The following is a 10,870-nucleotide window of genomic DNA, read 5'->3' as shown; positions in this document are numbered from 1 at the left end:
TCCACATTACCACAGGGGGCACGTGCAGATGTTGTGGGGCAGATTATACTTTTTTTAATTATTAAACAGTTGAAATGTTTGAAAGCCATTTCAAATGAGTGAACTGGTGATTGACAGATGAACTCGGTTGCAGAAATTTAAAGTTATGAATAAATATATTAGAAATCTACAATGAAGGAAGGAATTAGAAAGTTCACGGACGGCTAAAATAGATGAGAATAATGTCAAAATCTAATTTGAGAGGAGTGCTGGAAAGCAGAATGCGTAGAAAACCTGGACGTCTTGATGTTTGCACAGAGTGAACGGAACATTAACACGAGTGGCAGAAGATCGTCAGCACCGTGCGGCACGGAGACCTGCAGGGCAGATGCATGGGGCATGAGGGATGGGGCATGAGGGATAGGGCATGAGGGATGGGGCATGAGGGATGGGGCATGAGGGATGGGGCATGAGGGATAGGGCATGAGGGATGGGGCATGAGGGATAGGGCATGAGGGATGGGGCATGAGGAATAGGGCATGAGGGATGGGGCATGAGGGATGGGGCATGAACACTCAGGAACTGTACAGGAAAGTCTTCCTTGAGCAAAGATTTCAGGGTGAGTAAAACAATTGTATTTATTTTCTAATTAACTCGTGCATTAACTGGGATCGGCCACGCCCACCTTTCTACCCACCTTTCTCCAGGTAGCTGTCAACCTGGAATTGTGTGTGTGTGTGTGTGTGTGTGTGTGTGTGCGCGCGCGCGTGTGCGCGCGTGTGTGGGTGTGATTCACATTTAATGGCTGAGCGTCGATCATAAACAAGACGCAGGCAGCTTCTAAGGTTGCACAACGCCAACTTCCGTATTGTAGCGCGCAGCCTGCGTGATCGTGTTCGGGGGGGGGGGGGGGGGGGGGGTATGCGGGGGGGGGGGGGGGGTTCCTGTGTGTCATTCTTTAATTCCCTTTGACACACATTTAGGCGCAGCAGTGATTTAAAAACAACAACAAATGTTAGAATCTGGAACACAGAACTATCTTTGTTCACGTCTTCATTAACGACTGAGCGGCTTCGGAGCATCATGCGCGACGCGCGGCGACGCGCGGCGCAGCCTCGCCCCTGCCCCCCCCCCCCCCCCCCACCTTCGCGCAGAAACACTCACCACACCGAGCCGTAGGCTCCGGAGCCCACCGGCGTCAGGTTCTGGAACCGCTCCGGAACCTCCCACACCGTCTTGTTCAGCTCCTGCCGGTAGAATCCCGGTCTGGCCGACATGTCACCGAGCCGGTCCCGAAAGAGGAAGGAGCGGAGAGACGGAGGAAGAAGAACCGGCTCCCCTCTCTCTCTGTCTCCCTCGCTCTCTCTCTCTCTCCCTCTCTCTCTCTCTTTCTCTCTCTTTCTTTCTCTCTCTCTCTCTCTCTCTCTCTCTCTCTCCCTCTCTCTCTCTGTGTGTGTGTGTCTGTCTCTCTCTCTGTGTCTGTCTGTCTGTCTCTCCCTCTCCCTCTCCCTCTCTGTGCGTGTCTCTCTCTCTCTGTGTCTCTCTCTCTCTCTCTCTTTCTCTCTCTCTCTCTCTCTCTCTGTGTGTCTCCCTCTCCCTCTCTGTGCGTGTCTCTGTCTCTCTCCCTCTCTCTCTGTCTTTCTCTCTCTGTCTCTCTCTCTGTATGTCTCCCTCTCTCTCTCTCTCTGTGTCTCTCTCTCGCTCTCTCTCTCTGTGTGTGTCTCTGTCTCTCTCCCCCCCCCTCCTTCCACCTAATAATCACTAATAATAGCTCCACTCCGTCATTCTAAACCTGCAGGACGCTTCAATAAAGGTTTGCAACATACAAATTACATAAAAGAAATCAAGAATGCAAATAATAGAATCTAATGCTTCATGCTGCTGATAGTAACACAAAGTGCGCTTGGTGAGTTTCTGTGCAGAACCTCAGTGGTCTCAGTCTGGTTCTGTCCCTCTTTCTGCTCCCCAGGACAGAACCAGAACCTCCCCAGGAGTGATGAACATGAACAATATGGTAATAGTGGTTCTGAGTTCCGTTATATGTGTTTTATTACAATACACGAACAGACTGATGAGACACTTTCTTAAGAAATGAAATATATAGATCGATCGACGCTGTAAAGACATTACTGCCATCTAGTGGTCAACATCTGCTAGTGCTAGAACTGGGTTCTGGACGCCTGCAGGCGGGGATTCGAAACCCCCCTTCTGACAATAGTTTAGCTGGGAAACCTGGAAGTAGCATTTAAAACAACATGGAAACAAAATGGTCGAAACACACAATAACAAATGTCCCCGCGTTCCAGTTCACCTGATGGAGATCAAAGCATTCCTGGAATATTACCGACTTTCTAATGTTCCCATATCCGTTCTTGCCAGCGGGTTACATTGACATATTTTAATGCTAATTTCATGACGTCACATAGGCGTGACGTTCTTTCTGATAAGAATTTCTGATTCTCTCATAATAAACGCGGTATAGGGCCACAACGACGTCCCTCTATTGATCTGAACTACGTCAGCGCGCCTGCAATACGTGCACGAAATAAGAGTGGCACGCGCGTGGTTCCATGGTGTAATGGTTAGCACCCTGGACTTTGAATCCAGAAATCCGAGTTCGAGTCTCGGTGGAACCTTCGTGTTGCCGGATGTACAGTATAGTTTTTATTTTATGAAAGAATTTATAACAGGTTAAAGATGCACTACTGGATTTCGACCATTAGGGGGCATAAAATCCCCATAAATCGCTATAATGAATGAACTATTGTTGTTCAATACAGGTTGACCCAGGGGTTGTAATGGGTATCGATGTTTAATGTTCTGTAGCCTTTTTATTAGTCAGATTATTAACTATTATTATCCAGGATGGATGGATGAGATAAAACTCCGTTTCTTTCAGGATTTCTGAATACATTTATTGTCATGGCGGAGATGTTTCGTCCACCTCTGTGTTCTTCGTCACCACTGGACAGGTCAGAAGGGTCTGTGCTCTGTAGTCGCTAACTCTCAGTGTGTTCAAAATGGCATTTCAGCGAAATTCATACCTTGTAGATTTTTAAACAAATAGAATCACGACGACTGCGTTTTCATACAGAAGATAAAACTAATATCTAAATAAATTAGTCTAAATGTTGCTGTCCTATTTGATCAGTCTTGAAAATGTTTCTTTTCGTTCTCCATCGGTGAACTTAAACTGACATATTCACACTCTTGACAAAAGTTAATTTGAAGTTGCATATCGAGTAAAAACAGTGACTGATGAGTGATGACTCTGCAAACTGAACACTGAGCAATGGGCCTTCTATCCAACACCGGCAGCAACACATTAAAATGTGATGCTCTTGTTTTGTAGCCAAATAATCACATCCGGTCTCTGGAAATTTTATTTATAGTGTGTTTTTTTGTTTTTTTAAGAAAATGAAACAATTGTTTCAGTCCTCCGTTTTGGGCTAGAAAAAGCAAAATGCCTTGAATATAAATATCTCCTTTCATAATTTAAAAAGGCTAAATGTTCGACAACGTAAATTCACGCTGACCTCGTGCCATCTGATTGGTCAATGCTTTCTAGTGGGCTGGTTTGGAGTGCGCGTGCGGGTTTAAATCAGAGGCGGCGCCGGTCGAACAAACAATCTGAGACCCGTGCGTGCGTGTGCGTGTGCGTGTGCGTGTGCGGGATTTGGGATTTGGACTTTGTGCCATGTTCGACTTGAAGAAGAGGAGCAGCTTGACTCTGAACAGCAGCCTGGAGGCGGAGGAGTTCAGACGCCAGGCGGTCAGGCGGAAGGTCAAAGGTGGTGCTGCGGCGGACGGTGACGCGTCACACACAGGTGAAGCGCGTTACGTTACATATTCAGTCCGAGTTCTGTTTACGAGGTAATTGCGAACCTGTTTATTTCACATAAGTGAAAACGACTAATAATGAGAAGACTGACGTGCTGCTATTTTAGTGTTTAGTGGAATTCTGAAGCAGAAAATGTGAATTCTTAGTTATTGTGCGATCAAATAGAATCTGAATATTTTCCAATATGTCGGAAAAGCCGTTTGTGTTCAATCCAAACACGTTGTCGAGGCAGAATTTCTGACTTAATTTGGTAAATGAATAAAAACAATGACCTGTAAGTCTTTAAAACTGTCCATTAAGAGGGCAACAAATGCAGCTGTGCGTGCGTGCATGCGTGTGTGCGCGCGTGTTGTGTGCGTGTGTGTGTGAGAGGGAGAAGGGTTGGTTGTTGGATCACGGCAGTGAAATCTTTCTCCTGGCCCGGCCTGGACTTTGCCTCAGACTGTGTCTGTCTTGAGACTGCGATCAATAAGCTGTTCTGTGTGCCCCCCCCCCCCCCCCCCCCTGATGTCCAGCTATGTACTCCGATCACACAAGTACTTCTACTCCAATGGTACTAGTCGACGCAGGATCCAGCGCGACTCCCTGCAACTGATAATGCAAATCCTTTGCTCCTATTTTTGGGCTCGATTTAAATGCAAAATATTTGTTTATTTTGTTTTTGCTTTTAACGATTCATTAAAATCCAATGTTACAAGCTTAAGAATGGCTTTGGAACAATAGGGGTGCTGCTGGAGTCCATCCCAGCTGACCACAGCAGAAAGGGGGAGGGGGTTCTCACATCTGTTCCTCCATGCGGCTTTTCCTTTGAGGTTTCGTGCTCCTCTTGGATCGGTGCCGTCTCTTAAACGACAGGTGCTATTGTTTGTGAAACGGTGAAACGTTTCCTCCCCAACGTGCCAAAGTGAGACTCTGTGAAGGAAAGAGAAGTGGGAAAGCAGAAGTCTGACGTTGCGAAAGCGGCCTTCCGTCTCGTGACTCGACAAATCCGCTCCAGTTCGTCCGAGCCCGGGCCAACGCCGGCGGCGCTTTACGTTGGTTCACGTTTGGGGTTGAAGGCCAGGTAAGACGGTAGTAGCAGGTCGGGGGTGTGGGGGGGGGGGGGGCACAGATCGTGATGCTTTCAGGCACGTTGTATTTGTTTGTGGTCAAGCTTGGTAGTCCCGACACACAATCAATGCAAACGAAGATGATCTTGGTTCCGTAGTCCGCAGATGAGCTGCAGGACTTCGCTACGCATCTCTGTGTGTGTGTGTGTGTGTGTGTGTGTGTGTGTGTGTGTGTGTGTGTGTGTGTGCACGGACCGAGTGGGATTCGCTCTCTAACATGTCATTTGCTGAATCTTTTCCTCGATGGCTGATATCGTGATCGAATTAGCTCAAAGGATGATGGATTAGCAAAATGATGCCGGAAGGAACGGACGACGCTAACGACCTGGAAGCACGTGAAATGAAATCGAGTTAACGTAAGGGAAGAGAAACCGCGTGATCGTGACGGCGCCTAATCGATAGGCGAGTCGCACTTGCACTAAAGCGCTAGAGGAAAGTGGCTCAGAGGACGGGACACAAAGGCTCCCCTCGCAAACCACAAGGTGGGCTTAGCTTAGCTTAGCTTGGCAGTCTTTTGAATGAGACATGATAAATTAGCCTTGTGGTCTGTCCATCTCGTTGCAGAGCCTCCTAAACCAGATCACCTCCAGGGTCCTCTGAGGGCCGAAGGTCAAAGTCCCGCCGCGGGAAAACGAGCCCAACGGGTTTGTGCCTCGGAGCAGCACCGGAGTCCAGACAGAGGTTCCGTTTCCTCTGTCAGCCTAGCACCGAAAGGTCAAAGCTCCCCAAGCCCTGCCAGAGAAGCAGGAAGCAGTTTTGTGAATGGATTGTCGGGAGCATTTATTAGCCCCAACGGACCGGCTTGGAGGATTCAGAGTCTTCCAAGCAGTCCGAATGTCGGATCTCCAAGTCCAAGCAAAGGAGGCGTTCATGGCTTTGGCCCACTGAAGGAAGGAGGACGGAGCCCGGCGAAGTTGTCTCCAAGGAACCTTGGCCCTTTCGCAGGGAACCGAAGAACCCCCAGCCCTGTGCAGGGGAAAATGCGGGGCTACAGTCCAGCCAGGAGTTTTAAGGCATGGCTAGGACTGCCTAGGAACACGAGTGGGACGATGGAGGGACGAGAAGGGAGATCTGGGAAGTCTTTGAGTGTGCCCGACTTGATGGTGTGCCTGGAGGAGACCGGGTTGGTCTTTTTTTTCTCTGCACCTTGAGTAGCTGGATATTATTTATTTATTTTATTTATTTCAACCACGTAAATAAAATAATAAAACAACGCCAAATACATGTGCACACGTGTACATAAATACATATATATACTTCACACACACGCAGCACATGTAATAATAATTAACATTAACTCAAACAATAAATAATAACCATAATACACTAACTACACAATTTACGTGAGCGAAAAGGAGTAGGAAGAAGTATTACTTATTTAACCCTACCCCTTCTAAACTTAAACATTATCTTTCCTTATCAATATACTAGCTAATGTACATGCATTCTTTACCTTTGTATAATCTACATTTGTTGATGGTGATTTGAATATGTTCCAAATGACCTCACAGAATCCGATCAAACTCTGCAGCGCTCTTTATTTCTGCAGGTTTCCGGCTAGAAAAGTCCAACGATCTCCACTGAAACTGCTGCAATCAGCAAACCGTAAAGGGTCGACCATCGGCGCGCCGCTGAACCAAAGGCTGAATCAGTCCACGAGTGAATCCTGTCTATCGAGCAACGGCAAAGAGCGTTCCCCGAAGCTAACGGGCGATGTGCCGCGGGGCAAAGACGCCACGGGTTCCAGCCAGTGGAAGGGAAGGGCTTTAGAAGATTCTGAACGCGAGCAAAACGAGGCGAAGGGAAGCGGCCGAGACGAGCTAAAGGACGGAGAGAAGACTGAGCGGAAGTTGTACGACATCGCCAACGAGCTCCTGCAGACTGAGAGAGCCTACGTGGCTCGGCTCCACCTGCTGGATAAGGTCCGTGCGTTCAGCTGCTGGCTTGGCCCGTAGCTCTCGCTGCTATGAGGCGTGCGTTTTTATTCTCATCCGGTTCCCGCGGCGCTCGTTGGTTTCGATGGAATATTTCTCGTGCAGAAGCTGACTAAATGCCGACGTTCGCCTCTGCTCCGATGCCGCAGGTGTTCTGCTCGCGTCTGACAGAAGAAGCGGGTCGCGGCTCCTTTCCTCCAGAGGTGGTGAAGAATATCTTCTCCAACATTTCGTCCATCTACTCCTTTCACAGCGAGTTCCTGCTACCCGACCTGGAAGACGGCATCAGCCACTGGTGGGTAGCGACGCCGCTCGTTACCGCAGCGTGGAAAATCCGCTCTGCGTACCGAATAGAAAAGTAGATTCGGCACACCAGACGAGGTTCTGTTCATGTCAATACCCTCGCCGAAGGGGAGGGGAGGCGAGGGTATTGCAATTGGGTCCGTTTGTTTGTATGTTTGCTTGTCTGTCCGAGCGCATAACTCAAAGACTAGTAACCCAATCGACTTGAAATTTTTACACAAGCAAGGTTCTGTCCGTGGCTCGGTCCTCCCCGAGAATGGCGTTGATCCGGATCTGGATCCAGATTCTAGAATTATTTTTACATCTGGAGTTGTGCCTCTGCTGTAAACTGCCACTTTAAGAGGGAGGCTGCACAAGTCTCTGTCCGGGTGCTTCGAGCTGCTTTCGTGCCCTTTTACCTCCCTGCAGGTCTGACAGCCCGGGCCTCGGTAACGTGCTTTGCAAGCACGCCCCCTTCCTGAGGATGTATGCCGACTACGTCCGGAACTTCGAGCAGGCCGTGGAGCTGGTGCGGACCTGGACCGAACGCTCCTCTGCCTTCAGGAACATCATCCAGGACATACAGGCAGGAAAATGGTGTCCCGCAGGGCACGCGTCTGCTCCCCGGGGGAGCTGCTGAAGTGTAAGCGGGGTGTTCTGGTTTCAGAGCCAGGAGGCGTGCGGCAAGCTGACCCTGCAGCACCACATGTTGGAGCCGGTCCAGAGAGTCCCGCGTTACGAGATGCTCTTCAGGGATTACTTGAAGAAACTTCCTGAGGATAATCCCGATTATGAAATAGCTCAAAGTAATTGTGTTGATCTCTTCATCGTGTTTTTCGATGAGCAGAATCTCACTTCCTCTGTCTCCTGCTGTAGAATCCTTGCAGACCATTTCGCTGGCCGCCTCCCACTCGAACAGCGCCATCCACAAAGCTGTGTGTTGCCATCAATGATCACGTATTCCATCCCTGTCGCACGATGCTGTCTGGATTACGTGGTCGGGGCGCTGCATCGGAGTTCTGCCGTCCGTGTCCGTGCAGATGTTTCAGTGTTTCCGTTCCTGCAGGAGAGCCTGAAGCAGCTGCTGGAGATCTACGAGATGGTCGGCGAGGAGGAGGTCATCAACCCGACCAGCGAGTTCCTCCGGGAAGGTCGTCTGCTTAAGCTCGCTGCCAGGAACACGTCTTCCATGGAGAGGCACCTTTTCCTGGTGAGGGCAGTGTTTATATCCAGAAAACCGTTAATCTTTGGGAATACTTCATCCTTCAACTACCCAAAAGCCTGAGTGTCAAATGGCTAACGGCACGCTAAAGTGTAAATCTAGTCTTAAATTAACTTTGGTAACGTTTCTACACAGTTCAACAACTTCCTGTTGTGCTGCACGCCCAAGTTCAGCCTCGTCGGGCAGCGGTTTACCGTGCGCTGCAGGATTGGCGTGGACGGGATGCATGTGCAGCAGACGACCAACGAAGACCACGCCCACAGCTTCCAGGTGTCTGGGAAAGAAAGGACGCTTGAGCTGCAGGCTAGGTGTGTGTGTGTGTGTGTGTGTGTGTGTGTGTGTGTGTGTGTGTCCATATGACCTGCACGAGCTCTTTGCCGTTTTGTCATGCTAACCTGTTTAAGAGGATATTTTAGTTGGACAATATAAAAATAATTAAACATTTTACACATTCCGAGGATGACCTGCATTAAGTGCGATGTCTAATTTGTTTGTTTTTCCCCAAGTTCCGAAAGAGACCGGGACGACTGGATCGAGGTAAATGTGTGTTTTACTGTTCGGTACAATGTTAGTTTCAAATCCTGCAATGAGTGTGCAAAGATTCCAACAACGTCACGTCTCGTGTCCAGATAATTCAGAAAGCCGTTGACGTGTTTCACAAGAAAAATGAAACCTTCAAATCGGCACCTAAGGAGGAAAACCCCGACGATCCGGTGAGTCGAATGCTTCGAAACGGTTGTATGTTTCAAATGTAGTAAGACTCCCCAGCTGATTTTCATTTTCGCAGCTGGAAGAACTCGGCCGCCGTGCTCCTCGCTGGATCCGAGACAACCAGGTGACAGTCTGCATGAAGTGCCGGGAACCTTTCAACGCTCTCACCAGGAGGAGGCATCACTGCAGGGCCTGCGGCTGCGTGAGTGACGGCCGTGCGGGGGCGACACTCGGCCCCACCCGGCAACGGGGCGACAATGACTGTTCCTCTGCTCCGCAGGTGGTCTGCTGGAAGTGTTCCGATCATAAAGTGCCTCTAGAGTATGACGGGAACAAGTTGAACAAAGTGTGTAAATCCTGTTACACCGTCCTGACCGGCGGGCGAGGGGAGGGAAAGAGGAGACGGACTCGAGAGGTGAGCTTTTTGTGGTTTCAGAATTGAGCTTTCAAAGCGGCGATGGGGAAGCCACGTGAATGCAGGGCTGCGCAGCTCCACGGCTCGTTGCCGTAGAAACGGAAGAGGTGACAGGACACAGATTGAAGTCCCTTGTGTGTGTGTGTGTTCTCCCAGCTGGAGATGTCTCCTGAGTCCAGTGTCGGTGTAATGAGCGGCTTCCTGCTGTACAGCGCCGACCCCCAGACCCGGCGTGAGGTGTGGTGCAGCGTGAGCAGGACTGAACCGCTGGCCCTCCGCCTGTACGCAGCCCCGCAGGTAGGCGCCTCGGAGGCACGATGCTAACGGGACAAGGTGGTTTACCGTCTGTCACGCATTGGGACTCTAGTGCATTCTGTTGATTGGGCCGTCTCATCTCGGTACTTGACATTTGTGTGGGTGGAGCCGTTTCTGGAGGATAAGCATGTGATGCAGAAATTCATCATGGCGTCTCATAACCGACGGAATCTGGAAGCGTACATGGACAAAGAGGAAACGGCGCTTAAAGTTGCGAGACGTTGTGCGGCCAATCAACTGCTTAAGATCAGTCTCCAGCCACGTATCATGAATGAGGTTTTTTTTCTTCAAAGAAAACTGCAGAGAAGTGTAGTAGTCTTTGAAGTTGTCATTCCTTCTAGTGACCAGCAGGGGGCAGCTTTACTCATTTATAAAAGCGTATCTTTACTGCTGGCTGTGGTTCTGTGTGGGCCCGTGTTCACTTCCAGTCCCTCCATGTCCAGGATGTGAGGCCTCTTTCCTGTATCCCTCTACTGGGCTGCAGCGTGAAGGATTCCCCTCCGGAGCACCAGGATCATCTTTGCTTCCGTTTGAGCCGATCCCAAACGGCCCACACGTTCTCCTGCGACAGCCTGGAACTCAAACGGGGCTGGGTGGCTGCTCTGAAGGCCGCCGCCGCGGGCCGGCTGCCAGGAAGCGCGCTCGGCGGCTACGACTCCACCACCAACGGATCCGGAGCCGTTTATGACGATGCGACCGATGAAGGGGTCTCTAGTGATGAAGAGTTTACCATCGTTGGGGGCGTGGCCAGCCGCTCCTGAATGTGGTAGATGGTTATAAGGATGTGACGTTGGGACGGAGAACTGTCTTCCTTAAAAGTGGGGATGCACTTTATTTCTGAAATGGTTTACAGTAAAATAAATAAAGCAAAGGTGTTTTAACGAGTTGAGTATTCCTTCAGTTTAAATGTCTCAGCTCTGTACAGTTAAGGTGCGATTATGACGCTGACAGTTTAACACAACTGCACGAGTTCAGTGATGGAGCATCAGTTCATCCAAATTTACATAAAACACATTCAACTGATCCATTTCATCACGGATGTCACAACTGAATAATTACTTT

At 49.6% G+C, this 10,870-nt stretch overlaps 2 protein-coding genes and 1 non-coding gene across 3 annotated transcripts in view; 2 read left to right on the top strand and 1 right to left on the bottom strand.

Moving 5' to 3' along the window:
- The window catches only part of LOC137910900 (mitogen-activated protein kinase 11-like), a 31,360-nt gene extending 29,879 nt beyond the window's left edge, over positions 1-1,481 (bottom strand). Inside the window, exon 1 of the mRNA XM_068755322.1 lies at positions 1,144-1,481. Within this exon, the coding sequence (XP_068611423.1) occupies positions 1,144-1,256 (113 nt within the window). The 5' untranslated portion in view covers positions 1,257-1,481. The remainder of the gene's footprint in view (positions 1-1,143) is intronic.
- A 1,062-nt stretch (positions 1,482-2,543) lies between these two features.
- trnaq-uug (transfer RNA glutamine (anticodon UUG)) lies at positions 2,544-2,615 on the top strand. Its single transcript has one exon. It is a non-coding gene; the product is annotated as a tRNA-Gln (tRNA).
- A 1,061-nt stretch (positions 2,616-3,676) lies between these two features.
- Positions 3,677-10,598, top strand: LOC137911085 (FYVE, RhoGEF and PH domain-containing protein 4-like). The gene is made up of 15 exons (XM_068755505.1): positions 3,677-3,815; positions 5,494-6,052; positions 6,479-6,851; positions 7,013-7,158; positions 7,575-7,731; positions 7,813-7,951; positions 8,022-8,080; positions 8,212-8,355; positions 8,503-8,675; positions 8,874-8,904; positions 8,997-9,084; positions 9,162-9,280; positions 9,359-9,493; positions 9,650-9,790; positions 10,252-10,598. Exons 1-15 carry the CDS (start codon positions 3,677-3,679, stop codon positions 10,567-10,569), a joined length of 2,721 nt encoding a protein of 906 aa, XP_068611606.1. The 3' UTR covers positions 10,570-10,598.
- Positions 10,599-10,870: the final 272 nt, after the last annotated feature.

This window comes from Brachionichthys hirsutus, chromosome 22 (assembly GCF_040956055.1).
Source record: "Brachionichthys hirsutus isolate HB-005 chromosome 22, CSIRO-AGI_Bhir_v1, whole genome shotgun sequence".
NCBI lineage: Eukaryota > Metazoa > Chordata > Actinopteri > Lophiiformes > Brachionichthyidae > Brachionichthys > Brachionichthys hirsutus.
The sequence above is the reverse complement of the archived record's forward strand: the minus strand, read 5'-3'. Positions and strand labels throughout refer to the sequence as shown.

What these genes read in the sequence shown, in the direction of transcription:
- LOC137911085 (XM_068755505.1), top strand. Translation starts at nt 3,677, where the DNA reads ATGTTCGACTTGAAGAAGAGGAGCAGCTTGACTCTGAACAGCAGCCTG. An exon ending in GGCTCCACCTGCTGGATAAG is followed by an intron (nt 6,852 to 7,012) that starts GTCCGTGCGTTC and finishes CCGATGCCGCAG; the next exon opens with GTGTTCTGCTCGCGTCTGAC. An exon ending in ACCGGGACGACTGGATCGAG is followed by an intron (nt 8,905 to 8,996) that starts GTAAATGTGTGT and finishes TCTCGTGTCCAG; the next exon opens with ATAATTCAGAAAGCCGTTGA.